The following is a 15,282-nucleotide window of genomic DNA, read 5'->3' on the forward strand; positions in this document are numbered from 1 at the left end:
AAAACCTGTTTGAAGTACATGTACACTATCTATTATCTAAGGCCACACCAATTTAATTCTTGGTTAACGGATTCGCCCGCTTCATTTTTTTCTGATTTGCAAATAAAATAAAAATTCAGAATCAACTGCAAAATGCTCATATTTTGCCCTGAACAGTTGAAAACAGTCCTTTTCATCCTAGTTGTTACAGTTATTCCATCTTTCAATGCTATGGGATCATTAAAAGTTCAAAATTCCTTATTTAAATTTTGAACCAGCCTGGTGTGTTGACTTCATGGCTCCTATCGTACCATTTTGGGCCATAATAGGATGCCTAGGCCTGTTTTTATTTTTATTTTTTTCCGCCCGCCCTCTCCATTATTTTTCTAGAAAAATCCGTTAACCAAGAAATTAAATTGGTGTGGCCTAGTAATCAATCAAAGTTTAGGGGAAATCCTTGGTTCATTAAAGGTGGTAGTGGAAATTATGGAATTCATATCCAGCTGTAAATGTGTTACTAGGATATAAAGTGGTAATGATACCATGCTGTTAACTTTTAATTTCACTTTAGCTAGCATAATCACTGTGATCATCTTAGGTGTTGAAAACAATTAATTGCAGCTGAGGATTATGAAGTTATATTTTCAATTATGTTCTACTGTGTCAGAGGGATGTCAGATCCAGGTCATTGACCTTATAATTAAGTGTTTGGAGAAGAAGAAGAAGAAAAGTCATTACCTTATAATTGTCTGTTTGAGAAGAAGAAGAAGAATCAGGGCAAAAACAATATATTTTCCTTCTATTGAGGTAAATATTAAGTCTAAATGCTCCAGAAAATGAACCATAAACTTGTTTTCCCCTTCAGATATCCCTGCTGGTCTGAGTAAGGAAGATATGGAGAGCAGACTGCAGGGTAAGGTACCTTTCCTTGGTGCTGAAATCTGTGTGAGTCTTCCAATGCAAGTAAATAGTGCAGACCGAGATTTGTGCATTACCACATGAATAGTTGTTCTCTCCTTGGTTCTGAAAGCTCTGTGAGGCTTTTCCACTGCAAGAAAAATGTTCAGACAGAGATATGTGCATTACAATATAAATGAAGCTGTTCTTTCCTTGGTACTGAAAGCCCTGTGATACTTTTCCACTACAAGAAAAAAGTTCAGACCGTGATTTGTGCATTGCCATATAAAGAGAGCTGTTCTCTCCTTGGTGCTGAAAGATCTGTGAGTTTTCCACTGCAACTAAAAGTTCATACAGAGATGTGTGCATTACCAAATGAATGGAGCTATTATCTCCTTGGTGCTGAAAGATCTGTAACTCTTCTCCACTTCAAGTAAAAAGTGCAGAGATTTGAGCATTGAGCAGCACCAAGGACTGTCCTGTCCTTGGTGCTGAAAGCTCTGTGAGTCTTCCACTGCGACTTAAAAGTGTAGACGATTCAAGTAAAGCTGTTCTCAATAGTGAGGATATATTGAATACACTTGGGTCCTTCCCCTGTGGATTTTGTTTTGCGTCCTTGACACTGAATTTGCCACTGATTCCTTATCTAGAATCGCTGCCTTCTCTCTTAGGAAATGATGTATTTCGTTGGATATCTAGTTGAGATAACAGTAGCCTACTCCATTCCTCTATTGGCTTTTAACTTGTGACTGTTATTTGTTGTTGTGCACTCGTGGAGAAAAATCTAAGCCCGCCATTCTTCACAGCAGTTGCGCTTGATACTTTTTGCTTTGCAGAAGTTCTAGCTAAGCTTTCAAAAAAGTTCCTTAACCAATCCTCTGTAAGGCAGTGTGCGTGAAATGAGGTTGACTTGCTTTGATCAAACTGGAATTCATTCTGCTGTGCTTCCAATGGTCCAGTAAACTTCCATGCAAACCATTTTTTACGCAATAGGTTAGCTTGATGATTTATAGGTTGGCTTTGCAGTACTTCTATACAAGGTTACAGAACCAATTTATCTTGACAAAACTTGCGTTCCTTGTAATTCTTTGCTCACTCAATACACGGAGATCATAAATCCACCCTTTCTTCATACCAGTGAGGCTGGGTGCTTTGAACGTATACTTTGAAGCGGAACTATGTTGCTTGCCTGGAGGAACTTTCTTCACAGCCACATGCTTTGTGTCAATGTATCAGTTGAAGCCATCCTCCAGATCTACAAAACTCCATTACCATGGCTTAATGTGATTAAGCAGGTTGTCATTGTGTGTAGCTCTCAAAGACAGAATTAAGTCCTACCCTCTTCTTGCCAGGGATTTAGTGGGATTTTGCTGATGCGTTCAATTCCAGCTATAGAAATAATCTTGTCAGTGCCTGTCAAAAGAATCAAGATTGAAGAGACAGCTATGAGAATCTGATGAAAGGAAAGCCTGTTTCAATGAGAACTCCCTTGAAGAAAAGTGTCACCATGCTGGATATAGTTTGTGTGAATTTCACAACAACTGTTTTGAATCTCTCCCCTCTAGTACCTTTTCCCAAGTGACATAATTCATTTGTATTTGCATAGCCTTATAACATGTAACTCTAAACATTGTTTAAAGCTATCTAGTAATGATGTCCCTACTGTACTTGGTGCATCCACCAGTTTATTAGTCATGATTTAGTCATAGTCTGGACATTTTTTGCCAGTGTTCCAGTGACCCCACTGTAGGTTTCTTTTTATTTCCTTCACAATAGCACCCCATTCATAGCTGTTTGTGCATAATCTTACAGCTTGATTCTGTACCCTTTCCAGCTTATCTTTGTCTATTTTGATGAAATGGATACATTACAGATTCATAGTTGTTCGTACAGAATCTTGCAGCTTGATTCTGTACCCTTTCCAGTTTATCTTTGTCTTTTTTTGATAAAATGGTTACATTACAGATATGTGCCTGAAGGATCTGAACCTGTTGTCCCGGATTGACCTGGTCAAAATGGATGAAGAGGGTTTTGACCTTCAAGCCCACAGGTGATCAAACATTTCCAAACAAATGCCAAAAATTCAGCATAGAAAAGTATATTTCTATAGACCATTTTACAATGAAATAGCATATCTTACATAACATGTACAACAATAGATGATAATAGAATGATACAATATAGTCAAAGAAAAGTATCTGACATGTTACCTTGAATTTGGGCAAATTACTTTTGTGAGCCAATCCATACACATGTATTTACCATAATATACATACAATACGCTGGTGAAGGTTAGACATCCAGGTAATAAGATATGCCCAAAAAACAGTTACTCAAGCAACTCGATATGATTTTGGAAACGGTCAGACGTTTTGTCAAACCTGCTTTTCTGAGAATTCTACATTTCACTGATGAATGGTAGTGTGCGCTACCTGAAACGTCTGGCCGTTTCCAAAATCATATCCAGTTGCATGAGTAACTGTTTTTGGCATACACATACAATAGATCAATAAGTAGAAATCCGTTGGAGTTATCCCTATAGTGCCACAATTAATCATCTTACTGTATGGTAATAATGACCTAAATACTGTTGATGTGAACATTCTTATTCCCCTGTAGAGGTTGGGAGGCTAATGGCGAGATACTGTATCACATATGACACCATGAACAAATTCAACAGCCTGGAAGGCACGGAGAGTCTAGGGGACCTGGTAAGCACTTTGTCCACGCTATATGTCATAGAGTTAAAACAGTCATCTTTCGTCAATGATGATAGATACTCAAGTTATTCCATTCTTGTCAAAAAGCCCACAGAATCAAATCAATCATTTGATTGATTGATGGAAGGGAAAGAGGGTCAACTGAATTTTCTGAAGAAGAGGCAATGTGGTGAAGAACTGGCACCTTGTAAATTTGTCTTGTGAGGACACATAATTTTTTTAGTAACTGTGATTGTGTACAGTATGTGTACATCTATTTTATTTTACTGTAGTAGAACAACCATATATATTCAGCCATCATATTGGTGCTATTTGTCATACTTCATCATATTGTGTGGAAAATCAAAACATGTCATGATTTTCAAACTCATGATAAAGAATCTTAAAAGGAAGTGAATGAATGGCTTTATTACAAAATATGACAGGCTGATCACTCTATTTCCTCAGCCACTATGCCTTTGTAATGGATGATCCATTCCTTTTCTGCACTACTTCCACTGATCACAATACCCACTACAGGGATTATGTTATAATACTGTCGATATCTGTCACTATAAGTGAGGTCATGTGGCGCAATGGCAGAGTGCTCGACTCAGAACCAAGAGGTCCTGGGTTTGGGTCTTGACATGTCACTGATCTTGTGCCCTTGGAAAAGGCTTTTTACACGACTTTCCTCAATTAACTCAAGTGAAAATGAGTATTGTCTTGTCCTTTCTATGTGTGGGCACAACACCAGCAACTGCTGCCTGTGTCCCAAATGTATTGTACTGTTACAGTTTCAATAAATCAAATCAAATCTGTTGTCGCAGGTCAATACTGTTTCTGGCTGTAAAGAGTTCCAGGATGTGACACTGCGGATCAATGAAAGGAAAACTCTGAACACCCTGAACAAGGACAAGCACAGGGCCACTGTCAGGTCAGGGCAAGATCTAGCACTTTCACAAAAATATCTGGGGATGAATGTGTTTACCCAAATCATCAATACTGTACTGCTGTTTGTGTTGATCATGTAGGAACTATGATATATCTGAAAAGCTCTGTGAATTTGTCTATGCAAAAGAGGAGAGACCTTGAAGATATATTATTAGACGTAATATAGTTGTGTAATTCTTTCTCTGTCAGGTCAGTGCAATTGATCTATCACTTTGAAAAAAAATATCTACATGTACTACGATGTAGGGATGAATGGGATACTATGTGTGGACCCAAATCATCAATAGTGTATGGCTCTTGTTCTGGACCATCTAGGTGATATGATATATCTGAAAAGCTCTGGAAATTTGTCTAATAGTATGCGTGTACATGTATGAAAAAGAGAGAAGAGACCTTGTAGATATAGACATTACATAATATACTAGTAATTCTTTCTCCTAAGTCAGTTACAATATATTTAACCTGGTGCATTTGGTCCATGTAGGGCGTGTATATGCTTCAATGTCATTGTCATTACTTTGTGACAGTGCCTTAATTCAGTAATACGATTTGACAAATTTGTTGCAAGTACAAAAGGCCTGTGATCTATCATAATATTACATAATAGCATATTTAGTTTTTGCATATGCTCTTTGATACTGACAGTAGTCATGAAGTCTAGAAGTTCAATCTTTGAAAATCTGTAAATTTCTAAGAAGTCCATATGAGGTTCTGAATTGCGTAAATCTTTCAAAAGGCAAGATCTTCTGTCTAATGAACTGCCTATTGTCTTTACATCAGCTTTGCAGCGTAGCCACGGAGTCTACAAGTTCAACCTTGGAATAATCTAGAAATAGCCAAGATGAAGGTGTCGTTAAATAAGCTTCTGATTTGTGGAAACATCGGTAATGGCAGAGGATTCTGTCTTAATGACTGTCTATTGTCTTTCTCCTAGGTTTGCAATGGATGGAAAGATAAAGACGGGACAAATGAAGGTCAATTGGTAAGCACTTAAAGTTCTTCACTTTGTCAGTTTAATGTCTTGATCAGTAAGAGTCTATCCTTAAACAGTGCCCTTCCTTGACCCCACTGTTGTGCCTTCAGCGTTGACAGATTGATAGTAATGCTGAACTGTGGGAACAGAAGGGCTCACGGTGTACAGAGATCAGAGAGCGCCGCACTTGAAACCATGCCAGGTCGTATTGACTTATGCGGACCGATCCCCCCTTTATTACTCAAACGCGACTCCTGATACCGTTTGCCGCCCGAATATCGACCAGGTGTCAAGTACGTTGTAATGTGATGTCAGAATTTGTACGGCTGCCAGGAGAGATCAAGGGGGCGTCCAGTAACCTGTAACGTCACCATGAGTGGTGATTCCACACTGCCACAGATAGTGCCAGGGGCAGGGGCTATCTCTGTGTTGATGAGTGAAGAAAAAAGCTTGAGGATTGGAAAAAGCCCTGGGACGTATTGGTTAAGTCCTTTGGCTAAGTGGGTTCTGTTTTTCAACTCGACGAAAATGAATTCTTTCAAACAGAACTTTGTTTCTCTGTTCTTAGAGCTGCTTGTTTTAGTAGATTCTTTATTGGCTTGACAAAAGAACAGGGACCTTCGTATGGTCTACTACAATGTGGATCGAACAAAGCTACAGTAAATACATGTACAATGTATGAATAAAGTCATCCTACTTACAGAATATACCTATATGGCAAACTATGTACAGAATATAAGTCAGTGGCAACATTAGATGATCAAGGGGGCGTCCAATAACCTGTAACGTCACCATGAGTGGTGATTCCACACTGCCACAGATAGTGCCAGGGGCAGGGGCTATCTCTGTGTTGATGAGTGAAGAAAAAAGCTTGAGGATTGGGAAAAAGCCCTGGGACGTATTGGTAAAGTCTAGCTAAGTGGGTTCTGTTTTTCGACTCGACGAAAATAAATTATTTCTAACAGTGCTGTCTTTCTCTGTTCTAAGAGTTGTTTTATTAGTTGTCAACTTAGGCTATTAGTCTGTTTTGAACCTTTTAAAGCTTTCTCTGTTATGGCTAGAAGTTTTCATGTACTGGACCAGGTGTAACTTTTGATTTTTACATTTTACGTGTTACAGCCTTATCCAAGCAGCTCTTGGCTGCCTTCCAATCCAAGACTTTGGTCTCAACCAAGACACCAACAAGATTTTCAGGGCAGGGACTAGGGTCTCCAAATGTATGTCTGAATTGATTCACATCTTAACACTTAGTAATGTAGATGCCAACTGGTGTACCTTTTATTTTGAAGCTTCATGACTTCAATCAGCTTCTGTGAAGAAAGATGTTAATTGATCCGCTTAAAGAGTTACAATAAGACCATTCAATACATGTACCTTGTATGATGATAACCTTTATGCACTATGTAGTAACCCTTCAGCAAAAAGTAAGAAATTGTCTTCTTCATAATTCGTTAAACATATTCGGCCCTCTAAATCTATTATTATAATAATAATAGTTTATTTTTTCAGTAGTTATATGTGTACTGTCTAATTTTCTGTTTTTATACCAAATCTTTCTTCTGTTCCTGCAATTAGCCCTGGGGCATGAATTTGCAATAAAACTTGTTATATAATTCTTACCTGAGGCTGATTCTAATTTTTACCAGATTCAGTGAATGTTTTGTGAAGATGTGGCCTTGGTGAGTTACCTTTTACTGTGTTGGATAATTTGTTTCAGGTTTAACAGAGTTCTTAATGCACAGACCAGGGTTCAGGGTGCTTCTCAATGCCACTCTTCTGTCAAAGTGCTTCAGGTCCAGACTGTGGGAAAACTCCAAGTTTGTTGCAAAGCAGTTAGACAAAATCGGTAAGGGGTTTTCCAGGAGAGGTATGGGGATGAAGAGGGCACTTTAGATCAAGCAGTCAACCATCAATCAATAAATCAATCAATCAAATAGAGAATATACACCATTTAGAATTGGCAATATCGGCCGCTAGCAATATGTACAATGTTCTTACTTACAGCCCTTAAGCCTCTGAATGTTTTAGTCAAAACAATGTGTAAAACTTTCTGTCTCAAACATAGTTATCTTTTTCTTTAAAACATGCCAGCCTGGGGCTTTCCGCTAATTTTCTCTTCATGATTTAGAAGAGAATTCTAAATCTATCTGCTAAAGTGCACTCAAACTATCTGATGGTTTACAAAATATTCTATGCCCAGGGCTACATACATATAGCCTCCTTCGCAGTCTTGTTGGGCGTGGGCGTTATTTTTGAGCGCGAAACCTTCTCTCCACGGCAAAAACTCCCTCTTCAGCAAATCGTCCCTCGGCATATTACTCGCGTCGCTCACAAAAATAATGCCCACGCCCAACAAGACTGCAAAGGAGGCTAACATACATATGCATATAATTGTAATAGTCTGCAAAGACTCAAATACACGCTGTGTCATTTAATTAATTTAGCAATCATGTTTACTTGTGCAAATCACCCTTAAGCATGATTGATAGGTGATCAAACATGTATATGTAATTATCCTCATTACCTCCTTATTGGTACTGAATGCTAGATTGTTGTAGTTTGCATTTCAGTCACATAATGAGTCTACGTTGATAATATTAGGGAAATTTTGAAAGAATCTTTTAGTCATTCATTGTTGAGTGACAAATGTTTAGTCTTTCAACATGTTGCATAATAATAATAATTATGTTTCAAGATGTTGCATAAAATTAAAGCTTCCTTTCCAGTTGAAAATCTCTTGCCATTAAGAAAACAGTCAGATTTCTAAAAGTTTTTCCAATCAGCATGCAACTGTGAGGGAAACTTAATATGAATTTGATATGCTTCCTCAGGTCTTACCCTGGCGACTGCACTGTTCAATGCTGGTCTGACAAGCTTCCAGAAGATTGAAGAAACAAACCCCAGGGAGATAGAACTGGTACAAAAACTGTACTAATTGTATACCATTAGCCAGTTTAAGTTCTCTTCATCACACAGCTTCACAGGCACACTACATCTGGTTACATAATGCACCAAATTGACTGTCAAATGTAGCCTTTGTACAGTCTAACTTAATGCATTCTGAATGTCAACTGTCTGGATTAATGTCAGTTCTGAAGGAATATTGATAATCATCATCAGGCACATTTAACCCCAAGGTTTACAATACATAATGTATGTTTCACATCCGTTAGTGTCAAACCTCTCTACTGGTGATGAATTGAACAGTGCACATTTGACACTAACTCATGTTCTGAAGCATAAGTCAAAAACTATCACAGTGACTATAGTCAGTGTAATGTGTATCAGTAACATTGTTAATCAGTATATAATATGAATCTAATCCAAATTGATATGATATGACCAGTACATTGTATTAAGCCACCAGTGAGAATATGAATGGAATGAGATAGACCACTCAGTAAGTGTCAGGCCAAACGATCATAACTGGGAACAGTATTATGCTGTTAAATTCAGCCCTAAGGAGATATTCCCTTTTGTATTGCCATTTCCATGCCTCATACTATTTGACCCATCATTTTAGACTTTATGACTCCATATAAACATCATCCACCATGCACTTTGACACTAAATTTGCTTTTAGCAACTTTTTGAAGTTTATACTAAAGATAAAAGCTTGTCCAGGTGAGCATGTCACTTCATTTTATGTCATAGGTCAAAGCTTAAAAGCACCATTAAGCGGTTGAGTTAAGGGTATTCCATTTCCTTTATGATGGATTGAGCTTTCAAATCATTTTGACGGGTCCCTTCTGCGTGATAATGTGCATCATGTTGTCAGTGTCAAGTTACAAGACATGTTTTGGTATTTGAATGAAAGCTCATCTGTGTTGGTAGAGGCCATAGTTATATATATAGTTCAAGCTTTGTTCCAACACAAGAAGTAGACCATAATTTTTTTGTCAATCTCGTCAAATGTGTAATGCTCTTGATGACTTTCTGGAAGCACGATGACATCAGAGGCGCATCAAAAGTGGCAGGAAGATGGAATCTCCCACCGTCATGGTTCTGAGAGGGTTGATGGGCCCTGATGTAAACTGCCCCCTTCACACCCCTCACAAAGTATCATGTTGGAACAAAGCTTGAACTCTATAACTATAGTGACATGTTATGATTTGTTTTTGACAGATCGTGAACAGGCACCCGCCGTTTGGAAACCAGGTTCACGAGGCGGTGTCCCACCTTCCTAAGTACGAGTTGGCTATAGAGCAGGTAAGTAAGAAAACATCATAACTAATGTCGCAGAATGGCAAAATCAATTCCAGAGGAAAAGAATAAAATGTGATGAAATGAAAATGAAGAGTCTGTTATTTGCCATACCAATACTCTTGCGTGTTTAAGTCATTTGTTCATTTCCTAATGAAGGCAACTTTTATTTGCCCAACTTCTTTAGTTGTATGCATCCTTCCCAAGCCCTGTTATTTTTTATCTAAGTATACAAACAGGGTGCCAGATACAGCTCCAAAGTGGCAGAGCTGACAATAGTATTCTCTCTCTCAATTAAATGTCTCATGCATACTTGGATGATTTTGGGTTTCTTGTTTTGCCAACAAGTATATCTCAAATCTAGAACCAATAATTTTTCCTAAACCTTAATTTTTTAAAATTTGTACAAACAGGGTGCCAGATACAGCCCCACAGTGGCAGAGCTGACAATAGTGATCTCTCTCAACAACTACCAAAGTCTGAAGGAGAAGGTGACTGCAGGGAGGAACCACATGTGTGTGCTGCTGATTGGGGATGCTGACAACAACATCATTTGTAAACAAAGACTCAGGTTTGTGTTCTGAATGTATGCAATGCCATGCCCCCCAAATTCCCAGTCAATTTTGGGATGATCAGTCTCTTAACCAGTAACCAATGCAGTAGTGTGTGGACTAAGAGGTTGGATGTTCAAATCCCAGCTGTTGCCGCACTTAGATTATTTACAGTTAATGAATTAATTGTTTATTCATCTTTGAATGTTGCAGTGATTCTACTCTGATGAACAGTGGGACTTGGACAAAGAAGGTGGAGGTGAAGAGAGCTAACAAGGGAGATGATCTGAGCATTAACTTCATCAGTCAAGATTATGGTAGGGTCTCTTACAAACTGCCCTACACATCCAATCAATACATATATTTTACTATTATTTTTAAGCATTACATACATGTATATGCTTGGATATGATCTACTTGTGCCTTGTACTTGTTACATGCAGCACAAAACAAATCACAATATTGACTCTGGGGAGTAAAATATATTACCAGAAATTTGTAGGAAAAGTAGAACTGTATGAAAAAATTTTTATATGGTAAAATGACTGTTTTCTTCACCAGTTGGCCTGGATGTTCAGAGCACCTACACTCCCTTCTACAGTGGTGCCAGAAGGCACCGTGCCACCAGCAAGAACTGGGACCACACTCCTAAACAAAAGGTACAATGTATATCCTACCGGTAATATCCTATCCAACCTTGAAACTTAATGTTACAGAAATATTCCTTTTTGAATACGAAAAGTGAGTGGGTGGGTGAGTGAGTGAGTGACGAGTGAGTGATGAGTGAGTAAGTGATGAGTGAGTGAGTGAGTGAGTGATGAGAGTGTTTGAGTGAGTGAGAGTGAGTGTGAGTGATGAGTGAGTGAGAGTGTGTCTACTGAGTGAGTATGATGCGTGAGTGAGTGATGAGTTACTGAGAGTGAGTGAGTAATGAGTGAATGATATTGATTCTAAACACAAGATTTTTAAAGCCATCATCATATGGACAGGTGTTGCTTTGCATTATATGTGATGTCAAGAATGAATTGAAATTATCAACTATGTTCTGCTGTGGTACCATTGGCATAGCTTTGTTGCATTTTTTTACTGCTACAGTAACTCTGCTACTAGTACTGGACCCATAAAAGTGACTGTTTCCTGGTTTCGATCTTGTATCTGTTGAAATATGTTGCATAAGATCAAGTTCATGGGTCATTTTTTTGCCTGTCAAAAAGATAATTAGATAGATACAGGTCCTCTTTTTGAGCTGTATCCCCCGTAACCTATCTGACTTCCCGAAAATTTTTTTGTGATATGAGTGTGTTTTGGAGATGTATCATGTATTATGAATGAATACATCTCCTCTTCTGACATGGAACTTGTTAATCACAATGATCTAAAATTAATGTAGAAGAGCCAACAAGAAGAAATGGACTGGGACGATTTGGGCACAGATATTGACTGGTCAGCCGAGGTGAATGAAAGTAAGTCAGATGTCCTTGCATGTGTGAAGTCTCAATATATAACTGTACAGTCATGTATTGATTAATGAATAACATGAAAAAAATGGAGGTATTGTCTGTCATAAATTGTCTTTCAAACTAGCATTACTACAAAAGTATAACATATTGTGATTGTGTGATAATTATAATGTTATTTTGAGGTAATATGAACTTTTCCAAATGTGTTCCATGAACAAAAGTTTCTTTTATTGTTTGTCCTCAAATTATAAATTGACATAGACAGTCACAATTGTATATAGAAGATGGGATTTGTTGTTTTATTTTATTGTATGCAGCTTCAGTTAACTTTTTTTGATATGCAATATGACATAACCAGCAATATATGATTTTGAATGTTGTATGAATGACATAACACATATTTGACACAGAACATATTTGATATTTGATAGATGACAGCATTGCAGTGACACATATAGAAGATGTGATTTGATTTGTTTTATTTTATTGTATGCTTGTTGTATGCTTGTATGTTATTGTATGCTTGTCTTTTATTATTTCAGTGACATCACTATGTCAATATATAATTTTGAATGTTGTACATGTATGAATGAACAATATATTTGATAGATGACAGCATTGCAGTGACACATATAGAAAATGTGATTTGTTGTAAAGTTTTAATTTATTGTAAGCTGTTTCAGTTAACATTTTTTGACATGCAACATGACATGACCAGCAATATAATTTGAATGAATGAATGAACACATTTGATATTTGATAGATGACAGCATTGCAGTGACACATAATAGAACATTGTGATATGTTGTTTTATTATATGCTGTTTCAGTTAATTTTTTTTTGATATGCAATATGACATGACCATGTCAATATATGATTTTAAATGAACAACATGTGATAGTTGATAGATGACATCTTGTGATGTGATTTCTTGTAAAGTTTTATTTTATTGTATGCTGTTTCAGTTACATTTTTTTATATGTAATATGACATGCCCTGCTATATAATAATAAATTATTGTGAATGTTGTACATGTATGAATGAACAATATATTTGATATCTGATAGATGACAACGTTCCAGTGACACCCAGAAGACTGCTGGGTCCTGACAGAAAACCCTGTAACCATCGCTGCATCAACAAGGATGCCTGTGCTCACGAGTGCTGCAAGTTCGGAGTCAAAACTTTCCCAAAGACAGCACGGCAAAGGACCAACAGAGACAACAACATGTCCTCCTACCTTCATCAACTACACAACAGAGCTCAAGCTCTGCCTCAGACTCCTGGCATGAAAAGACTCAAGGTTCTCAATTCCTTAAAACGTTGCTTGATCAAGTATAGTAATCAACAAATCTTTAATTGTATGTTAATGCCCATGGGGTGTGATGTTACATGTACATCATACTGAGTAACATGACACATACAATATGTAGGATACAAGGATAACAGAATAACGTAAATTTAAAGTTTTAACAACTACTAGGGAATAAACTCATCTAGGTCTTGAAGATTTAATAATAGCAGCCATATAGCCTATACATGTAGGTTGATGATACTGATGTAAAGCTTTAAATTTATGTTTCTATGTTAAAAATTACATCCAATTGGCATTCTCTTGATGATCTAACAGCTTATCCAGCAAGATCATTTTAACTTAATACTTGCCCAGAGGATAATTATAAACAAAAACACATTATGATGATATCACTTTCAATTAAGCTTAAGTGAGTGATTACTATTACTTATAGTAATCCTTCCATGGCTTTTTTCATACAATTCTATAGTACACTCAGTTTGTTTGTTCGTTTGATATATTCTTTATTCATAAGAAGCTCAAATTGGCCTTCAGGCCACTTTTCATTGAGGTCATGAGAGAAGAGGTAAGGGTGACTTACTTACTTAGACTTAGGGGCTCCCGCGTCTCGTGACGCATGAGGCAGTCAAAGCAGCCCAGCTTCCTCTGTCAGCAGCCAGCCTCAAGGCTTCCTTCCAGCTCATGCTGACTGCCTGAAGGTCCCTCTCCACTGTCTGTCGCCAGTTCATCTTCGGGCGCCCCCTCCTTCTCCGTCCTTCTGGGAACCACTGTAGGACTTGGTTGGCTAGTCTGACAGGTGGAAGTCTGACAGCGTGTCCTAACCAGCTGAGCCGGCGTTTGCAGATGGTGGAGGACACTGGTTGCTGCTTAGTTTGAAGTCTGATGTTATTATTCGAGATAAAGTCATCCCATCTAATGCCCAAGATTTTCCTTAGACACTTGCTGTCGAAGGCATCAAGTCTCCTTTCTTGACTTAGTTTCAGGTGCCAGGTTTCGCAGCCATACAAAAGTGTTGACAGGACGTTGCTGTTGTAAAAGCGCATCTTGGTCTTGAGGGACAGTTTCTTGTTTCTCCAGAGTTTGCCCAGCTGGTTAAATGCTGCTGAAGCCTTACCAACTCTGCAGTCAAGTTCTTTGTCCATGTCACCATTGCTATTGATGGAGCTTCCAAGATAAGTGAAGTTTTGAACTATTTCCACTTCCTTCCCATCAATGAACACAGATGTAGGTGGCGGATGAGATCCTGTCAGCATATTCTTGGTCTTCTTGCCACTGATGGTGAGGCCTATTCCTCCTGCTGTGGAACCAATCTGGCTCACTAGGGCCTGGAGGTCCTTTGTGGATTCTGCTAAGCCGGCAATATCGTCTGCGAAGTCAAGATCAGACAGTCTTTGTCCTTGCAGCCATGGTATTCCTTTATCCTTAGTTGACTGTTGCAGCACCCAATCTATGGCAAGGGCAAACAGAATTGGAGACAGCACACATCCCTGGCGGACCCCAGTCACTACCTCAAACCACCCGCTGAACCCATCATCTGTCCTTACACAGCATTTGGAGTCAGCATATATGTGTTTGATGGCTGAAATGACTTTGTTGGGTAGTCTGTACATTTGCATGATGTTCCATAATGAGGGCCTGTGAATGCTATCAAACGCTTTAGTAAAGTCAATAAAGCTGATAGCCAGTGTGGACTGAAACTCATTGCACTTCTCTATTATGCGTCTCAGGGTGAATATTTGTTCCGCACAAGATCGCTTGGGTCGGAATCCTGCCTGCTGCTCCCTCAGTTCTTCGTCAACTGCATCTCTTATGCGGTTCAGGATAGCATGGCAGTAGACCTTTCCTGGGATGGACAGGAGTGTAACCCCTCTCCAGTTGTCGCATTCTGCAAGGTTGCCTTTCTTGGGGATGCAAACCACTACTCCATTTCTCCAGTCCTCTGGTACTTCCCCCGGTTCCAGGCATTGTTGCAGAGCTGGCACATCCATTTGACAACGGATTCCCTTCCAGCTTTTAGCATTTCTGCAGTAATGCCGTCCATTCCTGGGGACTTGTTGTTCTTCAGGTTCTTTATGGCCTCATGTATTTCCGGCTCAGTAAAGTCACTGGTGTCAATCGGGAGGAGGTGAGAGGGTGGGTCGGTGACTGCTGGTGAGGTTGGGTCTGGTCTGTTTAGAACTTCCTTGAAGTGCTCTGCCCACCTGGCAAGCTTGTCCTCTCCTTTGGACAACAGGGTACCATCTTTGGCCTT

The 15,282-nt window shown here is 38.6% G+C and overlaps 1 protein-coding gene across 1 annotated transcript in view; it reads left to right on the forward strand.

Moving 5' to 3' along the window:
- Positions 1-15,282, forward strand: part of LOC109487112 (probable ATP-dependent DNA helicase HFM1) — a 27,418-nt gene that overhangs the window by 10,213 nt on the left and 1,923 nt on the right. Inside the window, 15 exon segments of the mRNA XM_019791082.1 lie at positions 845-892; positions 2,842-2,903; positions 2,905-2,926; positions 3,496-3,587; positions 4,406-4,512; positions 5,464-5,511; positions 6,622-6,719; positions 7,220-7,348; positions 8,334-8,419; positions 9,628-9,711; positions 10,119-10,276; positions 10,470-10,573; positions 10,818-10,915; positions 11,647-11,719; positions 12,784-13,019. Of these exon segments, the coding sequence (XP_019646641.1) occupies positions 845-892; positions 2,842-2,903; positions 2,905-2,926; positions 3,496-3,587; positions 4,406-4,512; positions 5,464-5,511; positions 6,622-6,719; positions 7,220-7,348; positions 8,334-8,419; positions 9,628-9,711; positions 10,119-10,276; positions 10,470-10,573; positions 10,818-10,915; positions 11,647-11,719; positions 12,784-13,019 (1,445 nt within the window).

The sequence above is a fragment of the Branchiostoma belcheri genome, unplaced genomic scaffold (assembly GCF_001625305.1).
Source record: "Branchiostoma belcheri isolate BF01 breed outbred unplaced genomic scaffold, Haploidv18h27 scaffold86, whole genome shotgun sequence".
Taxonomy (NCBI): domain Eukaryota; kingdom Metazoa; phylum Chordata; class Leptocardii; order Amphioxiformes; family Branchiostomatidae; genus Branchiostoma; species Branchiostoma belcheri.